Source organism: Vanessa atalanta, chromosome 30 (genome assembly GCF_905147765.1).
Source record: "Vanessa atalanta chromosome 30, ilVanAtal1.2, whole genome shotgun sequence".
Classification (NCBI taxonomy): Eukaryota; Metazoa; Arthropoda; class Insecta; order Lepidoptera; family Nymphalidae; genus Vanessa; species Vanessa atalanta.
Genome location: NC_061900.1, coordinates 4,474,136 through 4,492,947, shown reverse-complemented (window position 1 = coordinate 4,492,947; position 18,812 = coordinate 4,474,136). Strand labels below are relative to the sequence as shown.

The 18,812-nt window shown below is 35.3% G+C and overlaps 1 protein-coding gene across 8 annotated transcripts in view; it reads right to left on the bottom strand.

Annotated features, from left to right (window-relative positions):
* Positions 1 to 18,812, bottom strand: part of LOC125075265 (segmentation protein cap'n'collar-like) — a 134,099-nt gene that overhangs the window by 42,078 nt on the left and 73,209 nt on the right. For all 8 annotated transcript variants that reach the window (XM_047686973.1, XM_047686966.1, XM_047686967.1 and 5 more), the window contains 2 exons: positions 4,520 to 4,647; positions 3,885 to 3,971 (listed from right to left, as the gene is read on the bottom strand). In XM_047686973.1, the coding sequence (XP_047542929.1) occupies positions 3,885 to 3,971; positions 4,520 to 4,647 (215 nt within the window). The remainder of the gene's footprint in view (positions 1 to 3,884; positions 3,972 to 4,519; positions 4,648 to 18,812) is intronic.

Below are 18,812 nucleotides of genomic sequence, written 5' to 3'. Positions count from 1 at the left end.
CCACCTATGCAGCTGTCAGTTCGTCTGTCCGTTTCGTCGTTTCACCGCAATATCGTATTTAATTGCGTTCAATGTTTAAAATGATTGCGAGATGCAATTCTGTGATATATAACTTCGCTGACTTCGAATGATAAAAACACCATTGGCAATGGTTCACGTATAAGAAGCAGGTTCAATCAAATCAATTTTATTCGAGTAAACTTCACAACGAAGCGTTTTTGAATTGTCGATATCAAAACACTACCACCGTTTCGGTAAGCAGCTTCCAGCGAGAAGAAACGGCAAGAAACTCGCACAGTTGCTCTTTTCAAATAAACAGATTTACGATGCTGTTTTTTTACAATAATTAGTGTCCCGTGACGGAACCCGAGCCTAATTATTAATTTTTTTTTAATTTAATTGAAATTAGACACATGCAGGTTTCCTTACGATGTTTTCCTTCACCGCCGAGCACAAGATGAATTATAAACACAAATTAAGCACATGAAAATTCAGTGGTGCCTGCCTGGGTTTGAACCCGAAATCATCGGTTAAGGCACGCGTTCTAACCACTGGGCCATCTCGGCTTTTATAATGCCAAATAAAATTAAATCATTTCGAAAATCCATACATAATAAATGTATCGAAATTCCATCACTAATCCGTACATGTTTGTTCAAGTGATGTGTTAACAGCGTCAACGGTAGCATTTTTTGCTAGTGACTTGATCTATTTAAATATTCGATTATCGATACATTCGATACGGAAGCTTTATAGCAAACAAATGTGATGTTTTGATTTACATACAGCGTAGTGTTTGGAACGAAGTTCTGTTACTTTTATAAAATGGCAGAAATCGTTACGTCGTTGTGCCTCCGTGAGATGGTTGATAACATTTATTCTTAATATATAGGGCAAACAACTAAAAGTATCGCAATTACTGGATTAAAGCTATTTCCGGTAAATATATTCTGCAAAATTTTATTTTATAAAATATTTCTTGGCTGTATACGTACATACATTTGCCTGTATACAGTTTAAAAATAAGTTTTCGTTTCTAAACACTTGATGTTGTTTTAGTTTTATTTTTTATGTGTATTGTCTGTAACACGTTTAATTTATGAGTCTCTTACAAATATATATACACTTATTACATATTACTGAAATAAATCAACGCAAAGTTTGCAGAAAAAAACATTTAAGCCCAGATACGAAAAAAAAAAAACAGTAAAAAATTAATAAAAATTCGAAATTTAAATTGTAATATAATCCTATTGATTTAACATTTCTTTATTAATTTAAAGGTTTAAAGAGACACTCAGACAAGCTATAATGATGAATATCAAGATTACTTTTATTCCTGGAATTTTAGTTAAATTTTTTTATAGATGATAAAAAAGCGTGGAGTTAACGCTCGTTGATTTCCAGGCAGGAGACATGACATACATATATAATTGTATTTAACTAACACGACTGGATTTTAAGATATCGATAAAGGGTAACTACTGAATTTCTCGCCGGTTCTTCTCGGTAGAATCCACATTCCGAACCGGTGGTAGCTTCACTTGATATAGTTTGTTAAATGACGATTCAAAAGTGCTTCTAAAAGCCTACTTGAATAAAGGAATTAAATATATTATTAATTTAATTTTCCTTAACACAGATATCGATGAAATCCCATCACTGGCATCCACCTCAAAAACCTCACGTTTAAGGAATGTTATTATTGACTTAGGTTCCACTTGAGATGCGCTCGAATCGAAAATGTCGAGTGATATTTTTTTTAATTTTAAAATGATGAAACTTTTGTATTTTAAATTGAAAAAAAAAGATGGCGACTTCTTCTCGACCCGTCTAAATGGACAGACAAGTTATATTTCGTTGAATTTTTTTTTTTTTTACTATCATTTACAATCTCTACATCTCAACGCTCTGTACGCTTTTAAACAACGCGACGGATTTTGACGAGGTTTACATAAATAAACAGAGCGATTCGAGAGGAAGGTATACATGTATAACTAGCTGAGCCCGCGACTTCCTGCGCGTTGTTTGAATCTAAGTTATTTGGATATTGTAGCGTGATTTTATTTTTATTCTATACATAATTGTAAAATAAAAGTAGCCTTAGTTACTCCTTATTACATCCGCTATCTGCCAGTGAAAGTCCCGTCGAAATCGGTCCAGCCGTTCCAGAGATTAGCCGGGACAAACAGACAGACATACAAAAATTGTAAAAAATGTTATTTAGGTATATGTACCGTGTATACATATGCATTTAGTAAAAAGCGGTTTTTTAAATATTACAAACAGACACTCCAATTTTATTATATGTATAGATAAACACATATTCTAGTAGAGAAAAGCCAAGTATATCAACTTTGCTAGCCGCAAAGAAAATGTCAAAATTTCACAAGTGAGGTACGAAGTGACTTACAGAATCGAACTGGCGATTGATATTTTAAGAATGGCCTTCGTAACGACAATCCTAATCCCAACTAATATTATCAATGTGAGTGTGTTTGTTTGTTTGGTATTGTTGACTTATCATAGCTACAAAAATCGACGTAAGATATCTAACACATGTCTAGTGCGGGCAAATTCACGGTCGAAAACTATAGTAGTATGTCATCTCTCTGACCCTTTACAAATAGGTCATAACTCGAATTAAGTTCGTAACATTCAACGCATTTTTAAGTTAGCCGTTTCATAACTTCAAGTCTTTTGTAAAAAATACATCGGTAAAGTAGGCATATCATTCGATACGAGATTATATAGATGATAAAAAAGCGTGGAGTTAATGCTTGTTGACTTCCAGGCAGGAGACATAACGTACATATATAATTGTATTTAACTAAACGTGACTGTATTTTAAGATGTTGAAAAAGACTAACTACGAGTTTCTTGCCGGTTCTTCTCGGTAGAATTTACATCCCGAACCGGCGGTAGCTTTACCGAATACCTAAAAGAGCCTACTTGAATAAAGTATATTTTGATTTTGACTTTTTTTTTTAATAATACCTAACACAGAACATCGGACTGAAATTTAATACTGAACTGTCATTTTCGACCTACACAAAGTAAGATAATATATTACAAACGTTAACGAGCCATACAATAGGCCCAGCTTAGCCCAGCAGTGGGAAATGAACAGGCTTACGTTAGCAAATATCAGCAAGGAGTGGTTTCGAATCGAGAATCTTCGTAAACGACGCCAGCGTTCAATGTGTGTGGCATTTAAACTTTAGACGTTTAACCAAACCATTTGTCATTCGATTTTTTTTTTTAATATCGACGGATTTTCGACGTGACGGTGAAAAAAAAATACAGGCGCCGCTACGATCGTATCTCAAGTCGATGTTTAAAAAAATGTGTAATGATAGAAAGAATAACTTCATAAAAACACTAGCTGAAACTGCGGCCTAACTCGCTTAGATCGTCACCCCAAATTCTAACCCTTCGAGTGATGGTTTAAAAATAATAAAATAGATTAAAAAACATTAAAACGAGTTTAAGAAACAATTCTCGTTATACTGGATTTAAATGGTCAGATATTAGTCAACCAACATAAGACGATAAAAAAAAAAAATTCAAAACTTATACAAAAAAGGCCCGATACAAATTAAAAAAATTTGATTCAATTATTATTATTTTTAATGTAATACCCCCATTGAACGGAATTACTAATAAACCTATTGACCTTTCCATTTAAGCTTAAAGCTTAGGGGTCCAAGGGGTCAGGGTCGTACCTATGACATTTTAAATTTAATTGAAACTACAGCCTTACACAGTCAAACCGTTCAAATCGTTTGAAAATCGAAACTCATGTGAACGCACTATTTAATTAACATATATAATATACATACATATATATATATATATATATATATATTAAAAATGTTACATACTTGGTTGTGGTAGTGGGCGAGGGGGTGGTGCGGCACATGCCGCATCGCCGGGTGCAACATGTTGGTACCGCTGCTGCCCTCTACCGCCTGCGGAGAGACTTAATTTAGGACTTGGTGGTATAACTGCGTACAAATCCGACGGGTTGGTATACATTGTAAAGAATTAGATGTATTTAACTCAAATATTAGCGAAAATAAATTTAGTTTACGTCATATTACTAAAGTATAACTGTTTTACTTTCTGTTTTTAAGTGTAATTATAATTGTTTGTTTCCCAAATAAATAAACAACCCACTCATCATACGTCCAACCAATATAATAATAAAGGCTAAGTGAGCCAGTGTAACTACAGGCACGAGGGACATAACATCTTAGTTCCCATGGTCGGTGGGCGCATCGGTGATGTAAGGAATGCTTAATATATCTCCCAATGTCTGCGGGAACCGTTGACCACTCGGCATCAGGTAGCCCACGTACCAATTTAAAATAAATATTTTTTTATTGTCCAATACATTACAGTAATAACCTAAACCTCACGGGTTTATCTGGGTGAGAGCGATTTTATTAATATATATAAATGTGCTAATTAAAATATAAATGATGATATAATAAAATATTTATATACTCGCACTGACCTGGGTCTCATCTTTGCTGTCCGCCTCGTCCCCTAGCTCGACCAGCTGAAGCGCCTCTTCGAGAAGATCGAAACGTGACTCCTCGCTGACCAACTGCTGGGGCAGCTCGCCTTGGATGACGTATTCACCTGGAAAATTGAGGGCAACGTTATGAATTCTGCAAATAAGTAATCTTTTGATGGTATTTGCGAGATGGTGACCACTTATATACAGGATTATAAATGGTCACCATGAAGCAGAACAAACGCAAAATAAAACGTATATCTATACCAATATTTTAAAGAGGTAATCTGTCTGTTTGTATGTGGGGGCTTATATCTGGAACCAATGATCTAGTTCTAAGAATGTTTTCACTGGTAGAATATTACATTACTTATCAGTTCGAGAGGATATAAGTTCGAAGCCGGTCAGGTCGATACCCTTAATCAATATACCTTTCTGAATTTTCTAGACCAAAGTCAAAGTCAAAAATCTTTATTCAATATAGAAGTGTTTACACTTGCTTATTGATTGTCAAAAATCTACCACCGGTTCGGAATTTAGCACCTCGGACCTGAGAAGAACCGGCGAAAGAAACTCAGAACCAGCTATAATTTGATGTTATCGTTATCAATTTTAGAAGAACACCCAAAATTCCGCAAAACCACGAAACCGAATATTCAAAGCAACAGTTTTAACGAAAAAAAAAAAGTCGTCAAAACGGCGACAATACGAATTGTTCCCAGACAATCAAGCCAGAAGCTTAAAGATGTCAACCGTTCGTGAAAAAAAAAACGCGTCAATAAAGGATCCCCTAATTTGAATGGTCAACCGTAATCCCATTACTCGTGAAAGGATTAAACATTTTGGGTAATATAATGACCAGTAGTTAAGATCACGATTGACAGTTTAAAATTTATTTTAATTTATGAACATTTGTTGTTCGAGCTCGTGCGGGTGTATTATTTCACGGAACACTAGGCGTCGCCTTCGACTTCGCTCACGTTTAACATGTCCATCAGGTGTTAGATAAAAAAGCCTGGGTAGAGTTCAACTTGTGGCAAACCGGATAAGCACACAGATGGACAGAGTTACAGTAGTAGTTAGGTGTATATATATACCACCCACTCATCAGATATTCTACCGCCAAACAGCAGTACTCAGTATTGTTGTGTTCCGGTTTGAAGTGTGAGCCAGTGTAATTACAGGCACAAGGGACGTAACGTTTTAGTTTCCAAGCAGCGCATTGGCGGCGCATTGGTGATGTAAGGAATGGTTAATATTTCTTACAACGCCATTGTCTATGGGCGATGGTGACCACTTACCATTAGGGGGCCCATTTGCTTGTCCGTCTGCCGATGATATAAAAAAAATCATTTTCCAAAGTATCCTATGTGGTATCCAGACTACAAATCTATCTGGACTCATCGTTGAGATCCGTTCAAAGTTTCAATCACGATTGCCACAAAACGTCCATCCAAAATAACACATTTTTAATATTTTAACAACCCTTTTCTATAAGAGGCGGTTAAATCATTCGTTGACAACTATTGCCGGTACATAACGGTAGTTGAGAAAAAAAAAAAAAACAAAAGAAGGATTACATTTTTAATTCCATTGTCTACGGCCTACGGTCTACCGTCGGCAAAAAAAAAAAAAAAGATTTGTGTCTGTTTACTTAAAGTCATCACATTAAACCGAGATAAAGTGATCTCGATAACATTTTAAGACGTCGAACGCCTCTTCTGATTGGATAAATAAATGGATGTTCCAAATTCGAATTTACATTTCGAAAATAGAATTTTTAAATAAATAAGAAATAAATTATGTCTGTCTATTCAGCTTGAATTCCAAGGGAAGTATTAAACTACTTTATTATTCCAACGTTTAAAACGCGATCGAAGCCTTCATGAATATGACTAAAAGATATAATTTATGATTTAACTAGCGACCCGCCCCGGCTTCGCACGGGTGCAATGCTGATACTAAATACACTTCAGAATCTCTTACAACGTTCACAGTTTTTCAGTTAGACAATACAAACCGCTACGTCCCTGCGTTTTAAATCTGTAATATCTTCGAAAATATTCATTTAAATTACACGCTGTAAAGGGCCGTATTGATCTATATTAAATGTACAATGTATTTAAGGTACCTAATTGGATAAGGATTAATGCTATATTGCTTAAAATCGCTTCTTAATAGCCATTATTTCTCGTAAAGGATAAAAAAGTGTTTTCTGTACACTTTTTTAAGGTGTACAATACTGTAGTACATTATTTTAAACCATTTCGTAGGGTTTAGCAAGGATTTGCAATGTAAGCGCAAAAATGAAATTATCAGTGTTTCTCTACTATATTGTACATGTATTATACATATAAACCTTCCTCTTGAATCAATCTATCTATTAACAAAAAACCGCATAAAAATCCGTTGTGTAATTTTAAAGATCTAAGCATACATCCGAACAGACAGCGGTAAGCGACTTTGTTTTATACTATGTAATAGAGCGAAATACCACTCAATGTTTAAATACGAAATCTTAAAAACCATAACGACTACAAACTTGAAATTTAGCCGGTAAGTTCCCAATAGACTGTAGACATTCGCTAAGAACGGATTTTACGAAACTCCACCCCTAAAGGGGTAAAACGGGGGTTGGAAGTGGTAACGGATCAAGACGCAGATTCAGCTAGAATTGTTATATAAGAAGCCGCGCTTCGATGTTTCACGCGCTTTAAATTTATACTAGTACTTCTTTTTATTATTAAAACTAGCAACACCGTCTTCGCACAATAGCAATTTATTATTAAGAACTATATGATATGAATATAATTTACACTCCGTAGCGCTCAGGTGTAAATTAGCCTTCTACCGGTAAAAACATATTTAGAATCGAATCATTACTGCAAGAGATTACCCCTTACATACAAACCAACAAATATAACATCTTCATAATATTAGTCAGACATGCACAGTCACAGTAACAGCCTGTAAATTTCCCACTGCTGGACTAAGGCCTCCTCTCCCTTTGGATTTGGTTTGGAGTGTATTCCACCACGATGTTACAATGCGGGTTGATGGATACGATGTTCTTCTTCGCCGCCGAGCACAAATAGAATTATAAACACAAATTAAGCACACGAAAATTCAGTGGTGCTTGCCTGGGTTTGAACCGGCAATCATCGGTTGAGATGCACGCGTTCTAACCACCGGGACATATAGTGAACGAAAATGTCGCTTCTAAATACATTACCAACTTAAACACACACACGTAACAAAAAAACACACATAAAATCGTAAACTTAAATAAAATAATCGTTTTCCCCGTAATCGAAATGACAAAAAAAAAGTCGAATTAAAATCGATTATCCCTCGTCGGATACGAATAAAAAACCAACACCGTCCGCCATTTTGTCCTTCACGCCCGACCAATCACGAGGGAGTTATTTTAGGTATATACATAAGGATAAATTAGACACGCCGTACATATATTTGGTTCTGTAATCATGTCGAAACGAATTGTATAAGTTCGTATTTTATGTTTTCAGAATTAATTGTACAAACAAATAAATATTGGACAACATCACATACATTATTCTGATCCCAATGTAAGTAGCTAACGCACTTGTGTTATGGAATATCAGACGTAACGACGGTACCACAAACACCCAGACCAAAGACAACAAAGAAAATTTTACAACATCGACTAGGCCGAGAATCGAACCCCTCGGACCTCGGAGTGGCGTACGCATGAAAACAAATGGTAAGTTCCTTGCCGGATCTACATATCGAACCGGTATCTTTGGACCCCAAGTAAAATTGAGATGAGGGCAGGATGAGATATATGTATATGTTTTTTTCCATAGTTTTATATATAGATATGTATATTCTTTACATTACATTACATTAGCAGCCTGTAAATTTCCTACTGCTGGGCTGAAGCCTCCTCTCCCTTTGAAGAGAAGGTTTGAGCATATTCCACCACGCTGCTCTAATGCGGGTTGGTGGAATACACATGTGGCAGAATTTCGTTGAAATTAGACACATGCAGGTTTCCTCACGATGTTTTCCTTCACCGCCGAGCACGAGATTAATTATAAACACAAATTAAGCACATGAAAATTCAGTGGCGCCTGCCTGCGTTTGAACCCGAAATCATCGGTTAAGATGCACGCGTTCTATCCACTGGGCCATCTCGGCTCTTGTATATTCTTATGTATTGTCAATTATTAAGTAAAGCCTTCATTGTATTCTGTTCGACCTAAAGGTTGACTGGCAGAGAATGCCTTCAGGCATAAGTCCGCCTTTCGTCCCATTTACCTAATGGTGGTCAATAAAATCTTTAACCAAAAAAAAAAAACAAAATCCATTACGCAAATTTAATTACAAACTGTAAATAAATCAATTAGAGTTTTTTTAATTTTCACAATACAACACGCCCCCCCCCCCCATTCCGTCCGAACCGAAATAGTACTCGAGGTCACCCGGAACAGACGGACAATTTTATATATATAGATTCAGAGTCAATAGTTCGGTAAATTCACTTTCGTGACCGTCGACGATCATTGTCAAGGTTGTGCTTTGTGCCAGTTTAGGAGATACTGAATTATGTAATTCTATTTCGTTATACGATTATATATCTACTACTGTTTGTTTATACTTAGACTAGGTACATAGCGCGGGTTCACACGGTATCTATATTTAACTATTTGAAGAACATACATACAATGAAAAATTATCCTCTTCCTCCGGCTGGGAGAGTTGAAATTCTAGGCTTTTCTCCCGTATAATATGCGTGTATTATACACGTAAACCTTCCTCTTGAATCGCTCTGTTCATTGACCACAACAGCATTAAAATCTGTTGCGTAGTTTTAAAGATCCAAGCGTACAGAGCGGGAAGCGACTTCGCTTTATACTATGTGGAGATTATACGGGAACTTGCAAATGTATACATGATGGTATATTTTATGGTTACCTCTATCCAAAGCCTTTGCCATTGTAAGATATATTAACCGATCCTCGTGTCTATATGTCATGCAGGGCATCCAAAGCATTTCCTTGATGGTAGGCAACCCCAAGTGAGGCAGGCACCACTGAATTTTCATGCGCTCAATTTGTGTTTATAATTCATCTCGAGCTCGGCGCTGAAGGAAAACATCTTGAGGAAACCTGCACGTGTCTAATTTCAACGAAATTCTGCCACATGTTTATTCCACCATTGGAGCAGCGTGGTGGAATATGCTCCAGAACTTTCAAAGGGAAAGGAGGCCTTAGCCCGGCAGTGGGAAATTTACAGGCTGCTAATGTAAAAATATAATATAAACCCCCCCCCCCCCCCCCACTAATTAGAATTCCACCGCAACAACACAATCTATTGAACAAATGTTACAGGCTCAAGGGACCTAACATCTTCGTTCTCAAGGTTGGTGAGCATTAAGGATTAATGGGCAGTGGTGACCACTTACCATCAGGCGGTCTAATTGAGAGTCACCATTATAATGACATATTTTAAGAGTATTTCTCGAGATAGAGTAGTTCTTCTTTTAGCATATACTATATAATTAGTTTGACGTACATATATAATAGCTCTACATCCCAAAGGACAATAAAAGAAAAACATTTAACGAGCAAAACCTCCTTGACAAAAAATGAAACGAATTATTGAAAAAAAAAAAAAACACCCTACAACAAATAACATCAGATGCAAGACGTAATTTGGTCCCATGTCGGCATGTCAAAGGGATGAGAGGGAGGATAGCGAACGAATCCGTCTCGCTCTAACGAATTGTAATTTAGGTGAGCACGATAAAATTAGGGTGGCCACGTTTTTATAAAATTGTCCGGACATGTCCATATATAGTTTTAGTTAGATTTGATTTTAATTAAACATGCTCGTTCCATGCACTTTTCTTTGTAATAGGTAAGTTGATATGGGTCTCTTTATGTTAAGTGGTCAACTATATAGACTGTCGCTATCCTTACATCGGTATTGGTATCTTGTAGCTGTGGTTAAGCTGGTTCATTAACCCTTCAAATCGGAACATAACAACACCAAGTATTACTGTTTGGGGATACAATATACCAGAGTGGGTGGCACCTATCCATTTGAGTTGCACAAAGAATGCCTATTCTAATACCTCACTCCTAAAACAAAACATTAATAACGAAGTAAATTATTAATAAAGAATATTATCAACAAGAAAACCGTCTAATAGCAAAAATTCATCGTCACCCTAACCATTCCTTCCTGGAAGGAGACGGCATAACATAAAACGTAACAAGTGCGAAAGAGACGAAAGATAGAAATATAAAGATGGCGGCTCTCTAATGTGAATTAGATTCAATTGTTTCAGCAATTGAAACTTTATTAATATTAATGGCCTCGTTGAGAACATTTGATATTAATTTATGTATGTACAGAAATATATCAGTGCATAGTTTAAAACAAAGTCGCTTCCCGCTCTGTCTGTCCATATGTATGCTTAGATCTTTAAAACTACGCAACGGATTTTGATGCGGTTTTTTTTAATGGATAGAGTAATTCAAGAGGAAGGTTTATATGTATAATACATGCAGAATATAGTAGAGAAACACTGATAATTTTAGAGGTTTCTAATGTGATGTCGTAAATAAACACATTTTCCGCTTACATTACAAACGCTGGCTGAACCCTACGAGATAGGTCAAAATAATGTACAACAGTATTGTACACTTTAAAAGGTCTACAAAAACGTCCTTGGTGGTATATGTCTATCTCTTACGTGTAACCCACAATAAACATTTTTATCCTTCATATCTTACAAGAAATAAAGGCTTATTTAAGAAGCGATGTTAAGCAATACAGCATTAATCCTTATCCATGTAAGTACCTTAAATACATTGTGCATTCAATATAGATAAATATCGCCCATGTAACTGTAAGCTTGTGTACTTATCAATGGGGAATCGATGGATCCATTTCTTGGCCTTACTGTTGATGCCAAGTTTGCCAAGTCCCCCATATTAACGGATTGGCGAGTAGACTGAGTTCTGCGGCATTTGCGGTCAAAAGAATTAGATTATTTACCGATGTTGATACGGCTCGCCTAGTTTATTTCAGTTATTTTTACAGTATAATGTCCTACGGTATTATGCTTTGGAGGTAATGTAGCCGCTATCCATAGTATATTTGTGCTGCAGAAAAGGGCTATTCGCGCAATCTATAACCTAAGAGCCAAAGAATCATGTAATAGAAATTATTATTGTCGAAGATATTACAAATTCAAAGTGCAGGAACAATATAGATATCTATTAAAACAATACTATGAACCTGGCCCAGTGGTTAGAACGCTTGCATCTTAACCGATGATCTCGTGCTCGGCGGTGAAGGAAAACATCGTGAGGAAACCTGCATGTGTCTTATTTCAACGAAATTCTGCCACATCTGTGTTTCAATCCGCATTGGAGCAGCGTGGTGGAATATGCTCTAAGCCTTCTCCTCAAGGGAGAGGAGGCCTTTAGCCCAGCAGTGGGAAATTTACAGGCTGCGAATGCTAACGCTACTATGAACCTACAGAGACCGATATCAGCTATGTATAAAAGTAATTCCAGTTTTCAGACACAAATAAGACTAAGGCATCCATCCATACTAAAAGAATAACAGTTTGTTTTTTTGGTAATTTCTAACCGAAAAAACGACTAAACCAAAATACATAAAACTCATACCAATAGACGCGAGTTTCAGGGAAGGTTTTAGTATAATGGTTTTCATACGACGTATCTCAAATGTCAGAAAGGAGTAACTACTGAGTTTCTCAGCGGTTCTTCTCGGTGGAATCTAAATTAAAATTCGTAGCTTTACTTTCCAAAATTCAAAAGTACCCGTAGAAGCCTACTTGAAGCAGATTAAGTCGCTTTAAATTTAGATGAATAACGTCATAATTGTGAATATCCTGCTTTTACGTAACTAGTAAGAATCAGATCTTATAAAAAAAAAAAAAAACACATTTTTTTTAATAAATATTATAGATTCATATTCAATCCCTCATCCCCTGACCACGCCTCTCCAAACTTACACTTATAAATACATTTACATAATACTCCGTAGCGCTTGAAATTTGAGAATCAGTGACCTTAAATTTTCGTTAACATCCATTTCAATGTTTTTTATGTGTTTATTTTAATAATAAAGTCGAGAAACCTTTTCAACATAATATTACTAGCTTAAGAGTTAGTTGCAGAGACATTTTTGAATCGTGATGTTACAGAGTTGAATTATATTTAAATCTACGATCGGTTCCGAAAGTGGATTCCACCGAGAACCGACAAGAAACTCAGTAGTTACTCTTTCAGGAAACAGCAATCATTTTTTTTATATATTCTGCCTAGAAGTCCACGCTTTATTATCTTTAATGTAATCTTGTATCGAGTAGTATGCCTTATTCATCAATACTTTTTTGATATGAGCTTTAAGCTTTTTATATCTGTAGACGGACATGAGATTTGATCCACACATGCTAACAGGTCAAATTATATAAATATTTTTATCGTGTTGACTTTTCTTTACAAATCGAATTTCTAAAAAATGACTTACAAAGTGTCAGAGAGAGAGAAAGAGAGAGAGAGAGAGAAAGAGAATTGATTTTTCAATTAACAATAATATCAAAATGTAACGATAAAATATCACAAGTAAAACCACGTACGAAACAAAGTCACCAAAACGAAATCACGATCAACTCATATGGCACTTGAAACATTTTAAGCCGAGACAAAAAACAAACGAAAAAAAACACACTCTAAACCCTATCCCAACGCAATAAGGCACAAAATCGCGCGTAACTTTCGAACGCGTGGGTGAATGTATTCATTTAAACATTTCTTTACGTTTTTTTACGTCTTTGGGTTAAAATTCTAAAAATGTTATTGTAAGTTTTTTCTGAAGAAGGCTTCGTTTCGATTACATTGGAGTTACGAAGGTTATAGAGATGTAATTTTTAAGAATATCTACCAATTATTAGCATATCATAGTTATATGTTAGTTTGTAGGTTTGTTGTTACAAACTCCGAAACTAACTATCCAATTTAAAAATTAACGTGCACGTTTCGGGAGTCGGGATGTCCTACAACAGTGATAACTAGAACTAATCCAAGTTGAACTGTTTAATATTGAAATCGTTTAACTCGAGAAAAAATAATTACATAAATTTTATGTAATTCTTGAATGTGTACGTTAGAATTTTGTTTACGTACCTTATTAGTGTCATTATTGCCTGCCTGCTGCTGCATGTGCGTAAGAGAAAAGGGAAGACAGACAGACTGGCGCCGTAACGCGTTACGTAACGAAGCGGTTTACCCCCCCATGACAAGTTAACACTTCGAAAATCACAATGTATTTAAAATATTTAATTGGATAAGGATTAATGCTGTAATGCTTAAAATTGATTCGAAAATAAGCCAGTGTTTCTCTACTATATTGTGCATGTATTATACATATAAACCTTCCTCTTGAATCAATCTATCTTTTGAAAAAAACCGCATCAAAATCCGTTGTGTAATTTTCAAGATCTCAGCATACACAGGGACAGACAGAGAGCGGTAAGCGACTTTGTTTTATACTATGTAGGAACTACAAATAAATTTATTATAAGTACCTACAAAAACATATGTAGGTACTTATAATGCAGTAGAATGCATAATGAGTGGGTGGTACCTACTCAGACAGTTTTGTCAATATTTAAAATAATACAAAAAAAAAATCAGTTCACTCTTTCTCCATACAAAAGAGTTCAACGCATGAACAAGTTAAGTAAAAAAAATAAGGGGACGTTATTAGAAAAAAATTACATATATATATAAGTATCTAATATAACTTTTTTGAGTTATAGTTAGGCGGACGATCATATAGGCCTGATGGTAAGTGGACTGACCATTCCTTACATCGCCCATGCACCACCAAGCTCGGGAACTAAGATGTTACGTCCCTCGTGCCTGTAGTTACACTGGCTCGCTCACCCTTCAAACCGGAACACAACTATGAGTACTGCTGTTTGGCGCTAGAATATCTGGTGCGTGGGTGTTACTCAGTTAACCAGACACAAAATTAATCATTCGTTAAGCAGTTGAATCATTTATAACATTATAACAAAAACCGTTCCCGGTGGATAGCGCAACATACTCTAAAATCAAAAAATAAAACAGTCGATAAAACCGATATACACGTTTGTCCCCAGAGTCCACGATTCTTGGATAATATTTTGACATTTAATATGTTCGCATTGATCGATCGCTGTCACGTGACATTACAATAGAAATACTATTGATGTATTATATCTATACATATAATAAAATTGGAGTGTCTGTTTGTAATATTAAAATAACCGCGTTTTACTAAATGCATGTGTATGTATACACGGTATTAAATTTTTAAATTTTTGTCTGTCTGTCTGTTCGTTCCGGCTAATCTCTGGAACGGCTGGACCGATTTCGACGGGACTTTCACTGGCAGATAGCGGATGTAATAAGGAGTAACGTAGGCTACTTTTATTTTAGAATTATATATAGAATAAAAATAAAATCTCGCTACAATATTCAAAAAAAATAGATTCAAACAACGCGCACGAAGTCGCGGGCACAGCTGGTTTTATATATTAAGAGCGTGAGCCGATTTTTGTCCCAGTGATTATGGGACGATAGCAGCACATAGAAGATCTGTTACGGTCTCATTGTGAAGAACTCCAGCCGTAGATGTGCAGACAAATTCTTTATCGTAATTTACTAAATTGTTACCTAAACAAAATTAAAACAAATCGTTTTAAACAAACTCCAATTCAAACTGGACTTATGTATACTATTTGACATTAGAGGTTTAATTTCAATAAGGTTTCATAATTTTGGCGCCAAATGTAGATTATTATCTTGCAGTTAAAATTATTAGTTGTTTACACCTTTAAAGACGTATCACTTTCTATGTTACCCAAGTCAGATATTATTTTTAAGTGCTTATTGAGAGGTTGATGGTGTAACTTTTCCAATAAATAAATAAATAAAAATAAATTAAATCGAAACAAAACCTGTCATAATTTTTCGAAATACCTAAAAAATCTTTTGAATAAACGCGAAGTTTCGTCGAAATTGTATATTTTTATTTATAAAAGGACTATTGTACTTCTAAAGTTACTATAACAGCTTCCTTGACGTTCAAAACGTCATTTTTCGCAAATCCATAGTGAATATCATAGATCAATCCAGCTCTCGACCAATGATGTCGCGTCAATTTGCCGTCAAAAGATGTTTATTTGGCTTTTCTCCTCTTAAAGTTGGAATAGAGTATAAGTAATAACTACTACATACTAATATATAATGTCTATTCGAATAAATAACCAAAAGATATTTCTAGTTCAACAAATATTTTCGATTTGAATAGCCCATTTATTGAAAAAGGCTATAGAGTATAACTGCGACCCGACCGGGGAAGAAACGGTAACGTTTAACGTTTAACAGAGCTAGTAATAAATAAAAAATATATCAATTTTATAAAGTGCTAGGTTTTATTTGTTTATTCCAGATTAATACAACAATTACAACACCGATTTAGACGCATCTATTATTACATTATCGTTTATAGTCGATAGAATGATATGGGCTATTGGTACACGTACTTAATTAAGACGACTTCAAGAATATATACAGTAAATTTTATATGACATATTAATAAAATCTTTGACTTATTTACTTTGAAATTACTTGACCAACGTAAGTCATTTAGGTAGTTCATAAGGCTATAGATCTCGTTCGAAGTTAATAGGTTTTGGGAGTACCAATTCTCACTAACAGTTACAGTTTGAAAGAAGGCTTTGTTTAATCTCCCGTACCACGAACTTAGCTCACACGCCTTTTTACTCGGCTAATCATTTTCTCTGTTTTAAACATGATCAGCGACATCAATTAAATTTAGACCATTATACACGAATATTCCGCAATATTTCTAATAGCCCGATTATTGTAAGCTATATTTGCAGCTTTAATAATAATAATAACAGCGGTCTCATTGCCACAAATCAAAATTCGTTCCATGAACGTTTTATCAGACAACTACAGACTCAGAGCCATGACCACCAGCTTTTTGCGTCAGAGTTTAAACATTTTTTTTTTATGGCATTGGTTGGCGGACAAGCATATGGGCCACCTGATGGTAAGTGGTCACCACCGCCCATAGGCAAAGGCGCTGTAAGAAATATTAACCATTCCTTACATCACCTATGCGCCACCAACCTTGGGAACTAAGATGTTATGTCCCTTGTGCCTGTGATTACACTGGTTACAAATTTTAAACTAAGACCGTCTTTAACGAAAGATTTCTAGAACAATTCGAACTTTTAATTACCTATAACATTTTTAAACTTATCGACGATATATTTTAGTAACGATAGCAATGTTTTTGTTATACGTACTCAATAAATTGCGTCATAGGTTTAACTTGTAACGTAGTAACTTAGCCCTACCCTTAATCTAAGGCCTTACACAAGGGCGAATAGATATAATAATTTTGATCTTTATGTAAGGCTTAGAGATCTATATAACGCGCATATATGGAGGAATTCGTTTACATTTTTAATGAGACAGAACAGAGAATATTACAGCATATAATACCACTATTTAAATATTAAAATATATTTATATCTAAATATGATATTAAAAAAAAAACTCACCGATATAAAATCTCACACAGATTAAACACAAACACACGTGTATTGTCTAAAGAGTTTTTACGCACATTTATTTTAATACACACCACACAATAAACGAATAACACGGCACAGCCTTCGAACAACCACGACCCATAATGGCTGTACCTTTTCTCCCTTGTATGTGAACTTCTTTTTTTTCTTGCCGACCAATACTGCCTTCGTAGGCGGGGTCACACGGACGCCGTGCTGCGTCACGATAGAAACATACCCGTCTCGCTTACACATACTGGTTATGTCGCGATGTCTCGCGCGAAAGAGAGATGGACGATTAGGCGTTTTTTGATATATATATGTATACGGCGTCAAGGGTCTCCGGTTCGTTTTGGAAATTGGTTTTGTGTAAAAAATACTTAATGCAATTTAGATATTGTGTGTTTTTTTATTACGAACGTATTGAGTTGAATTATCCTGAACAGTTTCTGAGATCTGGGACGATTTTAAAATTCGAACACTTATTTTTTTTTTTTAATAATAATAATTAAAACATATTCTAGACTTTTTAGTGTACTGCGACTTCGGTCCATTCTTAGGGGTTGGTCGTCAAGTGTAAGTCACAAAAATGTAGCCTATGTCCTTCCTTGGAGTTCGATCTTGCTTCGATCTAAATTCCATCAAACTAGTTTCAGTGTTTTGGTTGTGAAACATCAACAGACGGAGCACTTACTTTTACATTTATAATACAGAAAGATCTATGATTACATAATTAAAACTTTAATCAATAAAATAACACGATAATTGACGTCAACTTTAAATATTTAAAAAGGCTAGACATCAGGTTTACACAAAAGCCATACGTTTTTTCTTAGGCAGTTAGGTAGCACTTTTATCTTATCAAGATGTTCTTGAAAGACCAAATAACACTTTACCGGCTCAAATTGGGATTCGAAACTGGGGCACGAGATGACCATCACCTGATCCTCTTTACGACCAATGATCAAGGCTGTTGAATATAGAAACAACCAGGAAGGGATTGCAGAATATAGAGCCTCGTTGAAACCTTCAGCGACAGTTCTTGAAAGCTATTTTAAGACCACATAAAAAAACATTTAACAATGTTGTATACGTAATTAATGTACATATATAATTCAACTAATAAATACTAGATGGCGTTATGTCAAATTGTAAATAATTCTAAATCGCGATGGCAAGATTCGCTAATTGTTTGCATATAGCATTTATATTTTTTTTGATTTTGACATAACGCCATCTAGTATTTATTAGTTGAATTATATGTACATTAATTACGTATACAAATGTTATCTCAACAATTTCCATCATCTGATATAATTCATTTTGGAGAGGTTTTAAGCTTAAATACAGTGGCGTAGCTAGGTGGACAAGGGCCCCGGTGCATAGAAAAAGAAACGGGCCCTCACCCCCTCTTTAACTTATATTGCACTTCAAAATTATAGATAGGAATATGAATAGGATACAGGATACATTGAGATGAACTTATCATTAGTAGTCTAAATCCATATGTCATCTCTATTCAAAGCTTAGGTTAGAGGGCCCCCTGAGCTCCGGGGCCCTGATGCACTGCACCACCTGGCCCTAGATAGCTACGCCACTGCTTAAATATCAAAC